Source organism: Nanorana parkeri, unplaced genomic scaffold (genome assembly GCF_000935625.1).
Source record: "Nanorana parkeri isolate BGI_ZX_2015 unplaced genomic scaffold, ASM93562v1 scaffold125, whole genome shotgun sequence".
NCBI lineage: Eukaryota > Metazoa > Chordata > Amphibia > Anura > Dicroglossidae > Nanorana > Nanorana parkeri.
This window is the reverse complement of record NW_017306393.1, coordinates 1,512,319-1,526,866: the sequence shown is the minus strand read 5'-3', so window position 1 is coordinate 1,526,866 and position 14,548 is coordinate 1,512,319. Positions and strand designations below refer to the sequence as shown.

Genomic DNA, 14,548 nt, shown 5'->3' with positions numbered 1-14,548 from the left:
GAATATATTAAATGTAATGTGGGCACTTGCCAGGTTTAACCTAATGTGCAGTAGAGACCCCCTGAGGACACCGGAGGCCCGCACAGAGCACCTCAGGTGATAATATGAAGTGTGCGGGCCCCGGCTTCCTCCGGTGCTGCGGGGGCCTGGCTGACTCCACCCCCCACCAGGCACCTGTATGGTCATCTGCCGATACACATGCAAGGTTCACGGGCCCCAAAGGTTGGCCGGGCCCCTTACATGTGTATCGGCGGTACCCCCCTGACGGCAGCCCTGTACACCAGTAAAATTGGTTGTTTAAGAAACTTAATTAGCTCCTGTAGGTCTTTTGAGCAACTTACAGTATTGATAACCTGCCGCAATTTAGATAGCAATTCATGTACTCACATCACTCTGCAAATCATAGGCTTTCCTAGCTCGAATACAATCATGCTGATCGGGGTGACAGGTCCATTGGTGCAGGTAATGCCGGTAATCGATTTCACTGGCAGCTGCCTGGACTTGCTTGGCAGTTAGGATAGACACCGCATCCGCTGGCAGGTGAACCTTGGTCTTGGTCTTTTCATAATCTTTTTTGTAGATCAAGTCGCTTGGGAGTTTACCAGCTTTGATCAACAACATCAGTTTAGGATCATCCTTGGCAGTCGGGGCCCCAATGTAGTGACCTTTCTGCTTCTCATATGCAGTCTTGTATTTGAACTAAACAAAATAAATGTATTTCATTAATATCACTTTGACAAATTGTTTGGGCTAACTCAACAAATCATGCAAATGTTTACTGCAGTCAGTAAAAAGACTAATTCAGAGTTGGTGCTAGGAGTGCTCATACATAAGTCTGTCATGTGTAGACTGGTTTTTATAATAGTTTAAAGGAGAACTATGAGGTGAGTGATTTACACTCATCCTCATCGTTAAAGCAGACGTGTGACATTTAAACTGTCACACGTCAGCTCTATTGACCGGAAAGTAAGCGAGCACATACTGCTGCACGCTCACTTCCCGATCATCTCCCTGCAGAGAGCGGTCAGTCACCGCTCCCAGCAGGGATTGCCCCTCTCCGATCCTCCAGTGCTGACTGGAGGAACGGATGGGGGAGGGGGCGAGCACAGCTGGCTCTGCCTCTAGATAGGCAGAGTCTGCTGTCAATCAGCCAACTGGGTGGATCTCAACAGAATTGTCGGGATCCGTCCCGGCTGCGGCGCTCTCAGTATATCGTGGGCAATAGCGGGCTATATACCGAGCTTTGGGTCACAGGAGGACATATACTAACCTCCTCTTGTGACCCTAAAGAAAACTATGGGATAAAAAGGTTACCCCATAGTTCTCTTTTAAATACTTACTAGACAAAATGACAATATTCACTGGTAACTTTAGTAAGTGTTACACTAACCGAAAAAGTATACATACCCTGTTTCCCCGAAAATAAGACCTACCCCAATAATAAGACCTAGTACTATTTTTGGGATTTGTTATAATATAAGACCTACCCCATAAATAAGACCTAGTTGTGACCTTTCCCAGGGCCGGTGGTTGCATAAGGGGGAACTTGAAGAGCCGCAGAAGAGAATCAGCGGTGCCAACGAAGCCAGCGCTAGAGGAAGTGAGGCGGCAGCAGAGTGAACAGAGCCACATAAGCCTATGCTTCCTCTATAGCGCCGCCTCCTGTCACAAGGGGAGTGAGAACAAATGTTCTCCGCCTGTGAGGAATGATAGTGAAAGTGCGCTTCCCTCATTCTGGCCAGCGATTGGTTACCAAATTGCTCTTGGAAAGGTAGGGCACCCCATGATTGCCCTGATCACCCTATTCTTAACTTTGCCATTTTGGATTATTTAATTTCGATTTGCATTAATTTTGGATTGTTGAACATTAAAAAAAAAATAAGACCTACACCGAAAATAAGACCTAGTGTGTTTTTTTGAGGCAAAAAAATATAAGACAGTGTCTTATTTTCGGGGGAAACACGGTATATAATCCACAGGTCTTGGCTCATTTTGGAACAGTGAGATGCAGTGGTAAATTTTAGTGGTGTGACACCTGTTGGTACAATCTAGTATAGCAAATCACAGCATATTGTGCTTTTAAATACGAAACAATGTATTACACTGGTTGGACACCAGGTAGGAAGGTAGTGTAAACAGCAGAAAGGATGAGAGTCCTTCTGTTGTTGACATGGGGATCTGTGAAAGGTGGGAAACCTACTAGTTAAAATATGAATGGGCTCCAATCAAACTGATCTTTCCCATTTTTCTTGGAAATCTCCTTTGCAGAATGGATTGCACTTAAGTGTAAATAAGCCCATGCCAATTTAGTACTTGGTTTTATTAAGCAGTACAACCAACTTTAAAGGTGTGAATTTGATGTTATACTTTTGTTACCTTTTATTTAGTGTTACATCTGACTTGTTTTTCTATTGGATACTTTTAATTTTCCGTATACAGTATCTGTGTTGAAACCTTGGTATATCTATTATGTTAACATTGACACTGGCAAAAAACATTGTTTGAGCAAATGTGAGAATGAGTCTTACGTCACTGGCAATGTCTCTTGAAGCACGGGCGCTACGAATGGAGATGGCATCAGCTCTTAAGTCGCAACCCTTCTTGGCTGCATCCCAATCTTTCGTGTAGAGTTTCTGTCACATGCAAAGAAAAACATTATTTAACGCTCACTACCTATTTTAAATTGATTTTAAATTGAGGAGCAAGTAAATGATAAATAAACATTTAATGACAGCTAAATATAATATTTTCTGATCCAAATTCATTAGTAAAAAAGAGAAAAATAGAATATATAGGCGCAATTAAAAAAGTAACCTTGTTTAAAGTGTACCTAAAACTAAAAACATTTTATTTTACAAAACAAGAAAACTGACGGGAATTCTAACTTTCTGTTTTTCTTTCCAATATAAAGAAAAAGTTTTGGCTACAGATATATTATAACTTCTATTTGCACAGGTTTTTACCCCTCAAATCCTCATTATTATATAGCCCAGGACTTTGCAGAAGACGTTAGGGACCTGTATGTACAAGCAAACATGAGCACATTTCTTAAAAGAGGAAGTGAAGAGATAGGACTACCAGGACCTAAGGTCATGCAGACACATTAAAGGCATTTAATTGTACTGTCAGTACTATGTCTACAGATAGCTTGTAACAGTCAGAACATTTGCATTGGCACAGCTAGTGGGTAGGCTGTTTTTTATAATAATTTAAAGACTTTCTAGACAGAATTACAATATTCACCAGCAAGTGTTACAATAACCAGAAAATTATACTGGTTATACTTATAAATTATAATTAAAAATGATACTGGGAAATATCATTGTCACAACCAGGAGATAGCAGTAGATAGGAAAGAAAAAGGTCATATTTACAAAATTGCCTGATTAACCTGGATATTCTAAAATATTTTTTTGAGATTGTATTTATTTCAACCTTGTGAATCACTTGTAGTTTTTTTGGTAATGCAAATTGATGTTGAGGAAGACAATAAAGCAGAAAAATAACAACTTTAGTGACAAATTTCCTATGAGGCAAAAACAAGTAAGGTTACATGAGCTTCCCGTTTTTAGGCATCTCTAAATGGACTTACTTCGCTGATGTTGGCAGCGTTGACCTTGGACTGTACCATCTGTGGAGTGTCTGCTGGGAGGCTGAATTTTGTCTTTGCACGATCCCATGCATCTCTGTACACCCACTTGTGTGGGTGTGGGAAGGACAGACAAAAATAATCATTTTGGGTTCAAAAACAAATACTGTAATACTACAATAATACTACAAGGATGAGAATACTAAAGCTGCTGGATAAAGCAGTATGCAGCTAAACAGTCATAACAGAACGAAAGCATTTCCTGTCTTTAATGTGGCATTTTTAAATCTGTCACAACAAAAACATCTAGATAAGCAGTATTAGACTATAAATCTAGGTTGAACCTAATGGATTTTGTTAATTTTTTCCTAACAACATACTTACATCACTAATCTGGAGAGCATTGGTTTTGGCAAGGAGAAGACCTGGAGCATCGACAATGCTGGTGAACTTGTGGATGTTGGGAGGCTGGCGATAGTGACGCTCGCTTATGATTTCCTGAGCTTTTTTCACTTTGTTCACCTCCAGAGAGCCATCAGGAATCCAGCCACAACCACGGATCCATTCCATGTCAGATTTGTAAAGCCACTAAAAGTAAAAATAAATTATGATAAGCAAAAATAAATCTACAATGAGCAATGCTCAAAAGCCTCTCTAACTCCCAAATATATTCCTAAATATGAATTCATACAACCGAATCTTACATAATGATCACCTTAAAAAATCTGTAAATAATCTTCCATTTGAGCTTAAAGCTGCACTCATGGCAAATATGAAAGTTTGTTGACAGAAGAAGAGAGCAGGAAGATGAATTAATCAGTCTGCTGCTGCTCCCTCAGTGTCTAGTAACAGGATGGGGCAGGAAGGTGACTAAGCTGTATCGCATAACTGCAGTAGAAAAGAGTTAGGTCACCCGCCTGCCTGTGCTATATGACAGGGCTGTGTAAATCTCAGGACTTGAAGGCCAAAATTGTTTGTCAAGGAAACAGTTCCCATCCCATATATTAAACTGTGTATTTAGTGGCTTGCCTGGAGTTCAGCTTTAATATAATTACACACTAGTAGTTGCTAGTGCCATACTCTGGTCCATACATGGCCTGCATTCTATGTATAGAAAAACAACTATTAAAAGTATAGAGCAACTTTTTCTTTTTAACAAATACATTAAAGAAAGATGCCAAATAGAAGTAGTAATAACAACCAACAAGTGTGCACAGGCATAGCATAGTGTGTAGAAAAGAATCATAAGTAAAGAACCATAATGCACAACAAATGAAAAGCTTTACAAGATGAGTGAAATGGCATCCGCATTTCAAGAGAACACACAAGTAACTGAGGAATGGAAATCATGGAAACACTGTGAACATATGACACCAACTATGGATTATATCCAAGAAATTCATCAGTGATTGCAGTCCAGCAATACTGTACTAGCCTACCCAACAGAATCTTATGGGTAGTTATATGAAACAATTTGAGATGTTCTAGTTGCATACATCTGTTATAATGATGCTATTTATTTAAACTGAGCATACTGTATTATAGTTTACCCTAAAAAAAGATTTGATATGTACTAAACACTGAAACTAATTGCTACCGCATTTCATTAAGTTGTGGAAAAAAGAGGGACAGAAATATTAACTTACATCACTTTGAAGCAAATAAGCTTTCTTGGCTTGGATGACATCATTCTGGTCTGGCAGACATGTCCATTTATGGAGGTGGTGGCGGTAGTCAATGTCACTGACAAGTTTCTGGCAGTTCTTGGCCAACACCACCGACAGCATTTCCACAGGAGATTGATAATGGGTCTTTTGTTTCTCAAAGTCCTTCTTGTACTCCAGATCGCTCTGGATCTTGGCCACATGCACGGCCCACAGCGACTTAGGATCATCCTGCAGGCTTCTGAATCCAACATGATGTCCTTGCTGCTTACGGTATCCTATCTTGTATTTATACTAAAGTAATAGAAAAATAACAATCGTCTATTACTTGTATTCATCACATTGCAAAGTTTACCATAGATGACTAAATTCTCCTGTTAAAACTCACATCACTAGCAATGTCTCTTGATGCTCTGGCAGCCTTGATTGGAATAGAGTCTGCTCTTATATCGTAGCCCTTCGTCTTGGCATCTTCCCACCCCTGCTGGTATTGTTTCTGTAACCATAAAAAGTTGTTTCGTTTTAGCTTTTCAAATATAATGATATTAACAGGTTCATGCATTGCAGGTTTTTTAATAACATGTCCTCCACCTCCAGATGAGGACCTAAATCATTAGCAAAAATATAGAGCCTAGAGCTGCATCACAACAGCTCCATCAAGAAATTCCTTACGCTTCCCAAAAAAAAAAATTGGTTCATTTGCAGATGTTTGCCTACAGCGAAAAAGTGAAAATCTGAACAAGGACCCCTTGACCCAGTTCTTACTTATATTAAACCATTACATTTTTATATAAGGTAAGCATGTTTGTTTAAAAACTGAAAATTTAAGTTAACTACTTAAATAATATTTTCTTCACAAGTCTATTGGATGCTTAAAATATACCTGAAGGCAAAATCCCTTTTTTATTTAAATAGAGTAGGGTAGGGTTAAAACCTCTGTCAAGTTTATTTTCTTCAATTTGTGTCCCCTTCAAGAGATCTCCTCTACAAGGTTAGATAAGTAAATCTCACAATGCTGTTACCAAAACAAGTTAATCTAAGGGAAGATTCCCATTCTTGTATTCTGGTGGCAACTTAAAATTTAACATTTTTCCTCACTTTCAATCTTAGTGACAATGGTCATTTGGGCAAACAGAGAGGAATGCCCCAAACAGGAACACAGAGAGCAGTAAAAACCTAACAGGTATTCTAACTCTTTGCCACTCTACCTTGCCTTTCGATACACTTCAACCCTTAGGGCCCATTCACACCAGCTGCAGCGCATTCCGGCCCGATTCTGGCCAGAACGCACTGCCTCGCATTGCGGCTGGCTCACTTTTTAGTGGGGCAGGAGGGGGCCTCCGGCCGCAATGAGATCGGCTGCAAGGGATTGCAAGACACATTATGCCTGCGGTCCAGTCTGGTCTGGTGTGATCAAAATGCTGCAAGCACTATTTCGATCGCACTGGACCGCAGGCGTAATGTGCCTTGCGATCCCGTGCGGTTGATCGCATTGCGGCCGGTGGGCGTGGCTACAGTGCCATTCACTTCAATGGCCCACCACGCCCCCTCTTACCCCACTAAAAAGTGAGCCTGCCACAATGCGTGGCAGTGCGTTCTGGACGGAATCGGGCCGGAACACACTGCAACTGGTGTGAACGAGCCCTTAGACTGCCATTGATGTGTCAAGGAAAAAACGGGCAAAAAAATAAAAATAAAAATTTGGAAGGCAGTGAAAGGGGTAAATGGTATGTAAACCCTAAGGCCTCATTCACACTGCCGTGCATGTACGCGCGTATTGTACCATATGCAGCATATGAAAATAAATGGCTCCATACACATAGCTGCGTGTAGAGCCGCATATTTGCGTAGCGCAAAAATGGGCAAAAACAGAATGGAACCGAGATGCGTCCGGGCAGCGTATTTCTGCTTATTTGTTTGTGTGTGTATACGCACGTACGTGCGTAAAGTTCATTAAAATTTCTATTACGAATGATGCATTCTGGGATTGCATATAGTGCACGCATATACGTGCGTATATGCGTATACGCGCGTACATACACGCATGTACGCGTATATACGCAATATACAATTTTGCTCTTGCATTGTGTGTGAATGAAGCCTAACAATTAACTTTTCTTCTTTGCTATCTTTTGGTCTGTTAAACATGCCACTGGAAGCCTTTTTTGTTACCCATTGATGTTATCAGAAAATCAGAGCTGTCCTGTGATCAGTGCTTACTTCCTGTGTTATCCCAAATACTTTGGTTAGCCTTCCTAGTCTTTATCTTGGACCACATAATAATTAGTGTCTATGTAGTAGAGATGAGGAGAGTGGGAAGAATTGAGTTGCTTAGGGAAAAAAAATAATTAGGCAGGGCTGACACCATTTAGTCCACAAAAAATGTGGTGCGTTGTCAGACCACAATAGGAAATCAGTAGCTGAGTGCATTTCTGGCTGATCAAAATGTATTTTTCTGTATTCAAAGTGTCTTTAAAGCAATAAAACATGAGTAAATGTGCACGTATTGCAGGGATGTGCTGTTTCTTCTTTTTGTCCTGACATTTTAACAGATAATAAAAAAAGAATGTGAAGGAAAAATTATATTTGGGCCCCCTGACATTATGGGTTCTGTAACAGTTGTATCTTAACTACACTACATAGAAAAACATTTTAAATCTTCCTATTTACAGTTGGTTGGAGAGATGAGAAGCAGAATCAAAGAATGAATTACAAATGTCCATGGACTAAGAGATCTGAGAAGTGTGCAATCAGCATAGCGTACTTACATTGCTAATGTTGACGGCATTAATCTTGGACTGTACCATCTGTGGGGTGTCAGCAGGTAAATGGAACTGGGTCTTCGCCTTGTTCCAAGCATCTTGGTAAATGCTCTAGTTATAAGATAGAAAAAGGGAGTTAGGATTTGGAGTATTATGATAAATTATGAAAAAAAAAAAGCTTTGGATAATAGGAGATCTTACACTGCTGAGCTGCAGGGCGTTACTCTTGGCCAAAACCACTTCTGGAGAGTCAACAATGCTGGTGAATTTGATGGTGTCGGGAGGCTGGCGATAACGACGTTCACTTATGATTTCCTGAGCTTTCTTCACTTTGTTCACTTCCAAAGAATCATTAGGAATCCATCCACAACCACGGATCCATTCCAAGTCAGATTTGTATAGCCACTAAAAATAGAAATAAGCTACGATAAGCAATACGAAATATACAATGAACAATGCCCAAAAGCCTCTCTAACTCCCAAATATATTCCTAAATATGAATCTCTTCAAACGAATCCTAAATAATGATCACCTTAAAAATCTGTAAATAATATCCCATTTGAACCTAAAGCTGCACGCATGGCAAATATGAAAGTTTGTTAACAGAAGAAGAGAGCAGGAAGATGAATTCATCAGTCTGCTGCTGCTCCTTCAGTGTCTAGTAACAGGATGGGGCAAGAAGGTGAGTAAGCTGTATTGCATAACTGCAGTAGAAAAGAGTTAGGTCACCAGCCTGACTGTGCTATATCTCAGGGCTTGATGGACAAAATTACAAATTGTTTGGCAAGGAAACAGATCCCATAGATAAACTGTGTATTTAGTGCCTTGCCTGGAGTTCAGCTTTATTATAATTACATATTAGTAGTTGCTGTGCCATACTCTGGTCCATTCATGGCCTGCATTCTAAAAGACAACTATTAGAAATATAGAGCAACTTTTTCTTTTTAACATATACATTTTATTAAAGAAAGATGCCAAATAGAAGTAGTAATAACAACCAACAAGTGTGCACAGGCATAGCATAGCGTGTAGAAAAAAAATCATAAGTGAAGAACCATAATGCACAACAAATGAAAAGCTTTACAAGATGAGTGAAATGGCATCCGCATTTCAAGAGAACACACAAGTAACTGAGGAATGGAAATCAGAACCCAGGAAGGTCAAAAGGAAAAGGGGGAGAGGAAAAGAGGAAGAAGAAAAGAGAAGAAAGCAGAGTGAAAGAGACAAGACAAACAAAGGGAGAAGGGGAAAGGGGGACTAGGGAAAGAGAAAAGAAACAGAAAACAACTCCCAATAGTGAACAAGATGAAGTGACAACCACTATAGAGCAACTTTAATGGCAGCTACATGCAGATTATTCTATGATGCTGGTTCATGTACCGATAATCAAAATGCCAATAATAGTCATTACTTGTGTAGAGACTCTGACCTATGTTTTTGTGTCCCTAACTGAATGTAGTGTTTTATTGCTACTCTGTAACCAGCCTGAGCTCTTGTTTACTTTTTGTTAGGTTCTGTAGAGTTTTCCTAAAGTTAGTGGGAAGATTGCTTCTGACTAAGTTATGAATATGTATATGACCCAACCAATCCCTAAGGAGCTTGAACAGAGGTATGGTTTGAGAAGATGATAAATATTTGGGGCACTTTTCTAGAGTACCTCCTGGGCTTCTGCCTGGAGAGGGTATGTAACCAAATGATCTCTACATGGGCCTTGCATCGGCCTGGGGCATGTGCTGAAGGTCCTATTGGAGGATTTTATCAGGGGGGAACTGGGCAGGAAGATGGCTGCATGAAGGGAGCATCTGTAGGAATCTTCTTTGCTCTGGATAGTCACAAAGGAACTAGGTAGAAGCTACTGTATGGACATTGCAAGAAGGACTCATTGCCCACCAATCAAGGTATTTTTCACTCTAATAAAAGGGTCAAGAACCAGATTTATTAGAGAGATCCACTAAAACTGAATGGTGACTGCTCTTACAGGGTCAAATATCTGCCTGGCTACTCTCGCAGGACCGATTACCCAGAGGCTGCTCTTAAAGGGCCTACCACTACTTAAGCATACCTGTCCTTTTTGTGTGCTCTTTTTGGGTATCTTGCACCACTAAACCCTCCCTCCTAGTTATGAGTTAAGCAAAAAAAAGGTAAAAAGACTAAAGTGCCTGACACATAACTTATTGTTCGGCCCACTAAACACCAAGGACCAGAACCTGAAATCGAGATGTTATCCCACTGAGCTGCCTGGGTGACCACATTCACTGTCCCAGGGTAAGGAGGTGTTGCACTTGTGATATAATTAATACAGCTTATAAAAAAAAAAGGAAACAAGATGACTTTATGTGGGGAAGTGCTAGAAATGGGTCTGTCTCCCTTTCCTGCAAGGCTGTTTAGATATCCTTCTAAGGACCCTACCACAGTACATGGCCGCTGTACCGGCCAATAATATAACTATTTTACTGATGCTACTGACCTACAGATCAAGGTCATTGTGTGTATTTCACTAATAATAATAATATTCATAATATTCATGAGATTAAACAAAAACTGTAAAAGAGGATGAACCTACTCATAGTTCTTTACAACAGGGGCGCCCACAATTTTTAGTTTGGAGATCTACTTTTCAAATGACAAGCTCAATGAGATCTACTAACGAAAACACACCTGCATTCGGGGGGGGAGTTGAAGTTAATGGCACCACAGCCACACCCCTCACCCGCAGTGCGATCGCCCACACCCGGAACGCAGGCACGTTAGTGCCTGCGTTCCGGTCCAGTGCGTTCTGCAGAAATGTTGCAAGCACTATTTTTGCAGATTGCAATGAACCAGAATGCAGGCAGGCGACCGCACTGTGGGCGGGGGCATGGCTGCGGTGCCATTGACTTCAATACAACGCCATGCCCCCTCCTGCCCCTGAACGGAGGGAGTTGGCCGGTTTGCATTCCAGTGCGTTCTACAGGCGCTGGCGTCCTCTCCTCCCGCGGTGCTCGTGTGGTCGACGTTGCACACGGGGAGAGGTGTCCTGCCCCTTTCCGTCTGTGGCGTCTAACACATTCAGCCGGCAGCCACACGAGCACCATGGGAGCATAGCCGTAGCTAGATCCTTTTGCACCCGAGGCAAGAAAAAAACCATGCCCCCCCAACAGGCGTGTGACATCACCCAGCGCCCTGCTTCCAGGATTTTTTTTTTTACTATTTTTTATTTATTATTTTTTATTTAACTTTAATTTTTTTAATTTCATTTTTTTTTACTGTTGGGGGGGCTTCGGGGAAATATTAGGGGTCTAAACAGCCCCCTGATATTTCCCTTTTAAAATAGAAAAAGAAATTGAGGACACAGAGTCCTCAATCTCTTTTTCTGCAGCCTCTGTTCTAAATGAATGGAAAGCACAGGGGCTTACCATTCATTCAGAAACTATTTACTATCATCCAGTTTCTGAATGGGGAGGAGCCTCTGTACAGAGTGCTACTCCCCATTGAAAAACTTATGAATGAACAGGAAGTGATGTAAAGCACTTCCTGTTCATTCATAACTGGGGACACATAGTACTATGTGTCCCCAGTTATTTACAAACACAGTGTTTGTCCTGCACAGAAGATTAGTACATATCACTGATATGTACCGATCCTCTGCCACTCGGCCACACACACACAGGGGGGGGCACAGCATCCCAGGAGAAGTGAGGTAAGCACTTCAGCTGGTGGGGGGGGCGCTGTCACAGCAGCATGTGCGGTGAGGAGAGAGAGAGTCGCCAGCTGTCAGATCCAGGCCGAACGGCTCTCTCCTCATTGCTCGGTGTGCTGCTGTGATAGCGGCTCCGTCCTCAGGCTCCCCCCACCACCGCACTTCCTTCACTTCTCCTTGGATCTCCGCTGCATACAGATGGGGGAGAGCAGCGGGCATCCAGAGAAGCCCAACGGCAGGAGGACAGTACATCGCGATTTACCATGGATCACTTTGCGATCGACTGGTAGATTGCGATCGACCTAATGGGCACCTCTGCTTTACAATCTCCTTCATTACAAATACATATACTGTATGGCTTTATGACAACAAAGGATTCTTGACTTTGGGCCCAAGTAGTATGCTTCCACTGCCCATGGCAGAGGTTGCTCCAGACGTAGAATAATACATTTAGGAAACTGAGAGTATTTTCAAAGTATAACTGATTACAGGAAGCAATACTCACATCACTGCGCAAGTCATAGGCCTTCCTGGCCTGGATGACATCATTCTGGTCTGGCAGACATGTCCATTTATGGAGGTGGTGGCGGTAGTCAATGTCACTGACAAGTTTCTGGCAGTTCTTGGCCAACACCACAGACAGCATTTCCACAGGAGATTGATAATGGGTCTTTAGTTTCTCAAAGTCCTTCTTGTACTCCAGATCACTCTGGATCTTGGCCACATGCACGGCCCACAGCGATTTAGGATCATCCCTTAGGCTTCTGTATCCAACATGGTGGCCTTGCTGCTTACGGTATCCGGTTTTGTATTTATACTAGAAAAGAGAATTACAGAGTCATCAATATCAGGCTGGATTACAAGTCTTCACTATAAATGTATAAATATATATATATGTATATCTATATAGATATATAGATATACATGCATACTACTGTACTGTATGCATATACTGTATAAAGTTTATGCAAGCCAAATTCAAGCTTATTTCAATGATCTTTAAATCTGCAGTGTCATTGTTAGATTGCTATTTGCCTATGATTAACATTTTATTAAAACAATGCCATAAACTACAGTATATGTTTTAACAGTCTAATGTTTCTCATTATGTTTGTGTTCCCTTTTGATTGCATCAAAGACGGATTTTCTGTTGAAAGTCTGTTTGTATTTTTATAAACTGCAGTTTTTTTAACATTGCTTTTAGTCTATAAATCAGATGACCAAACTTGTACTGCCAGTCTTCATACTCTCCATAATAACACATTTTGATATGCATCACTGGGGATAATTAGGTGCCCTGCTTCACACCTGAGCACACCTGAGTACACCTGAGGTATTGTAGCTTGAAGCTCAAAGCTCAAAAACACTCAACAACCAAAATCCCATGCTTTTAAGTTGTGCCTGTTCAGATATGAGCATGCAGACATATTTAGCTTGATGTTTGAGTCTCAAAAAGGTGCCTGAGCTACCTCTGAAGCAGAATGGGATGTTTTTGGCCCCATAAACTTCAGTGGAAGCACCTAAAAAATGCATGAAAACGCCTGAAAATAAGTGATGGCTAAACAGCCATCTCCTTCTTCTAGTACCTAGATTTTCACTGACTAAAACAAAAATGCTGAAGTCTGAATACGCCTGAAAATAACATACAATTACAAATGGTCCACAATTGCCACTAAACTCTCATGCTCATGTGTGAATGCAGCTAAGCTAAAAAGTTGGCAGCCCTACATATCTGGGAAACATTTGCTTGATGCCAAAAAAGCCCAAGTAGATCACAGATCTAGGAGAGTATGCCTTGCAGGGGAAGGGGTGAAATCTGATCTTTGAGACCATAAGCTTGAATGATGGTCTGTGGAATGAGAAGCTTACTTATGGGGAACATCTAGGATGACAAAAAAGGAAACAGTCTTTCTAAAAGAAGCAGTGTCTGAGTGATAGATTCTAACAGCCTGAACCACATCCAGACAATGGAGGGAAATTTCCTTTTCAGTGAACTGGAGCCGGACAGAGGGACAGAAAAAATACATCCTAGCTAACGTGAAGGCCAGAAACTACCTTAGGCAAGAAGGAAGTCCTGGTCCTCAATACCACCCTGTCTCTCTACAAAACCCAAAATGGTTCTTGTAGGATAAGGCAGCCAATTCAGACACTCACATCACAAAGGTGAAGGAATACCACCTTGTGAATGAGAGTAGAGAGAGAGTTCAAACTGCGGCCACTGGTCCCTGAAACAAGATAGAAAGAGCTGAAACCTGACCTTTAATAGTGCTGGAAGCAGTGGCCCAGACCCATCTGCAGGACAGTGAGGATTCATTCTACAGAGGAAGAGTGGAAACCCCCGAGACTTGCACCAAGTGAACTGAGCCTTCCCAGCAATTAGCATCAGAGAAATAATAGATTCAGAGACACCCCTGTCTCTCAAAACTTGTGATTTTACAGCCATTCCATTAAAGCCAGCAACCATGAAGCAACATGACTAATCTGTCCCTGAAATAGAAGGTCCTGATGATCTGGCAGAGCCCACTGAGCATCCAACAGGAGTCTTACCGAGTCAGCATACCACATCTACCTTGGCCAGTCCAAAGCAATGAGGACTACCAGAATCCCCTCCATCTGAATTCTGCAAAGCAGATGAGGAAGCAGCTTTAGGGGAAGAAAGGCCTGGCTCAGGGTATACAGGTCCCATGGAGCCACCAGAACATCCACTTCTCTGCTAGTGGATATCTGTACCTGGAGATAGACCTGTCCAGTTTGGTGTTGAACCTGGAGGTCAGGAGTTCCATTTCCAGTGCCTCCTACCTGTGACATAGGTCCTGGAACACCTGCTGGTGTATGGACCTACTCCCCTAGGTCC

General features: G+C 41.6%; 1 protein-coding gene across 1 annotated transcript in view; it reads right to left on the bottom strand.

The window, feature by feature from the left end:
* Positions 1 to 14,548, bottom strand: part of NEB (nebulin) — a 203,642-nt gene that overhangs the window by 90,014 nt on the left and 99,080 nt on the right. Inside the window, 9 exon segments of the mRNA XM_018553609.1 lie at positions 388 to 699; positions 2,529 to 2,633; positions 3,593 to 3,697; positions 3,974 to 4,177; positions 5,236 to 5,547; positions 5,642 to 5,749; positions 8,022 to 8,126; positions 8,217 to 8,420; positions 12,200 to 12,511. Of these exon segments, the coding sequence (XP_018409111.1) occupies positions 388 to 699; positions 2,529 to 2,633; positions 3,593 to 3,697; positions 3,974 to 4,177; positions 5,236 to 5,547; positions 5,642 to 5,749; positions 8,022 to 8,126; positions 8,217 to 8,420; positions 12,200 to 12,511 (1,767 nt within the window).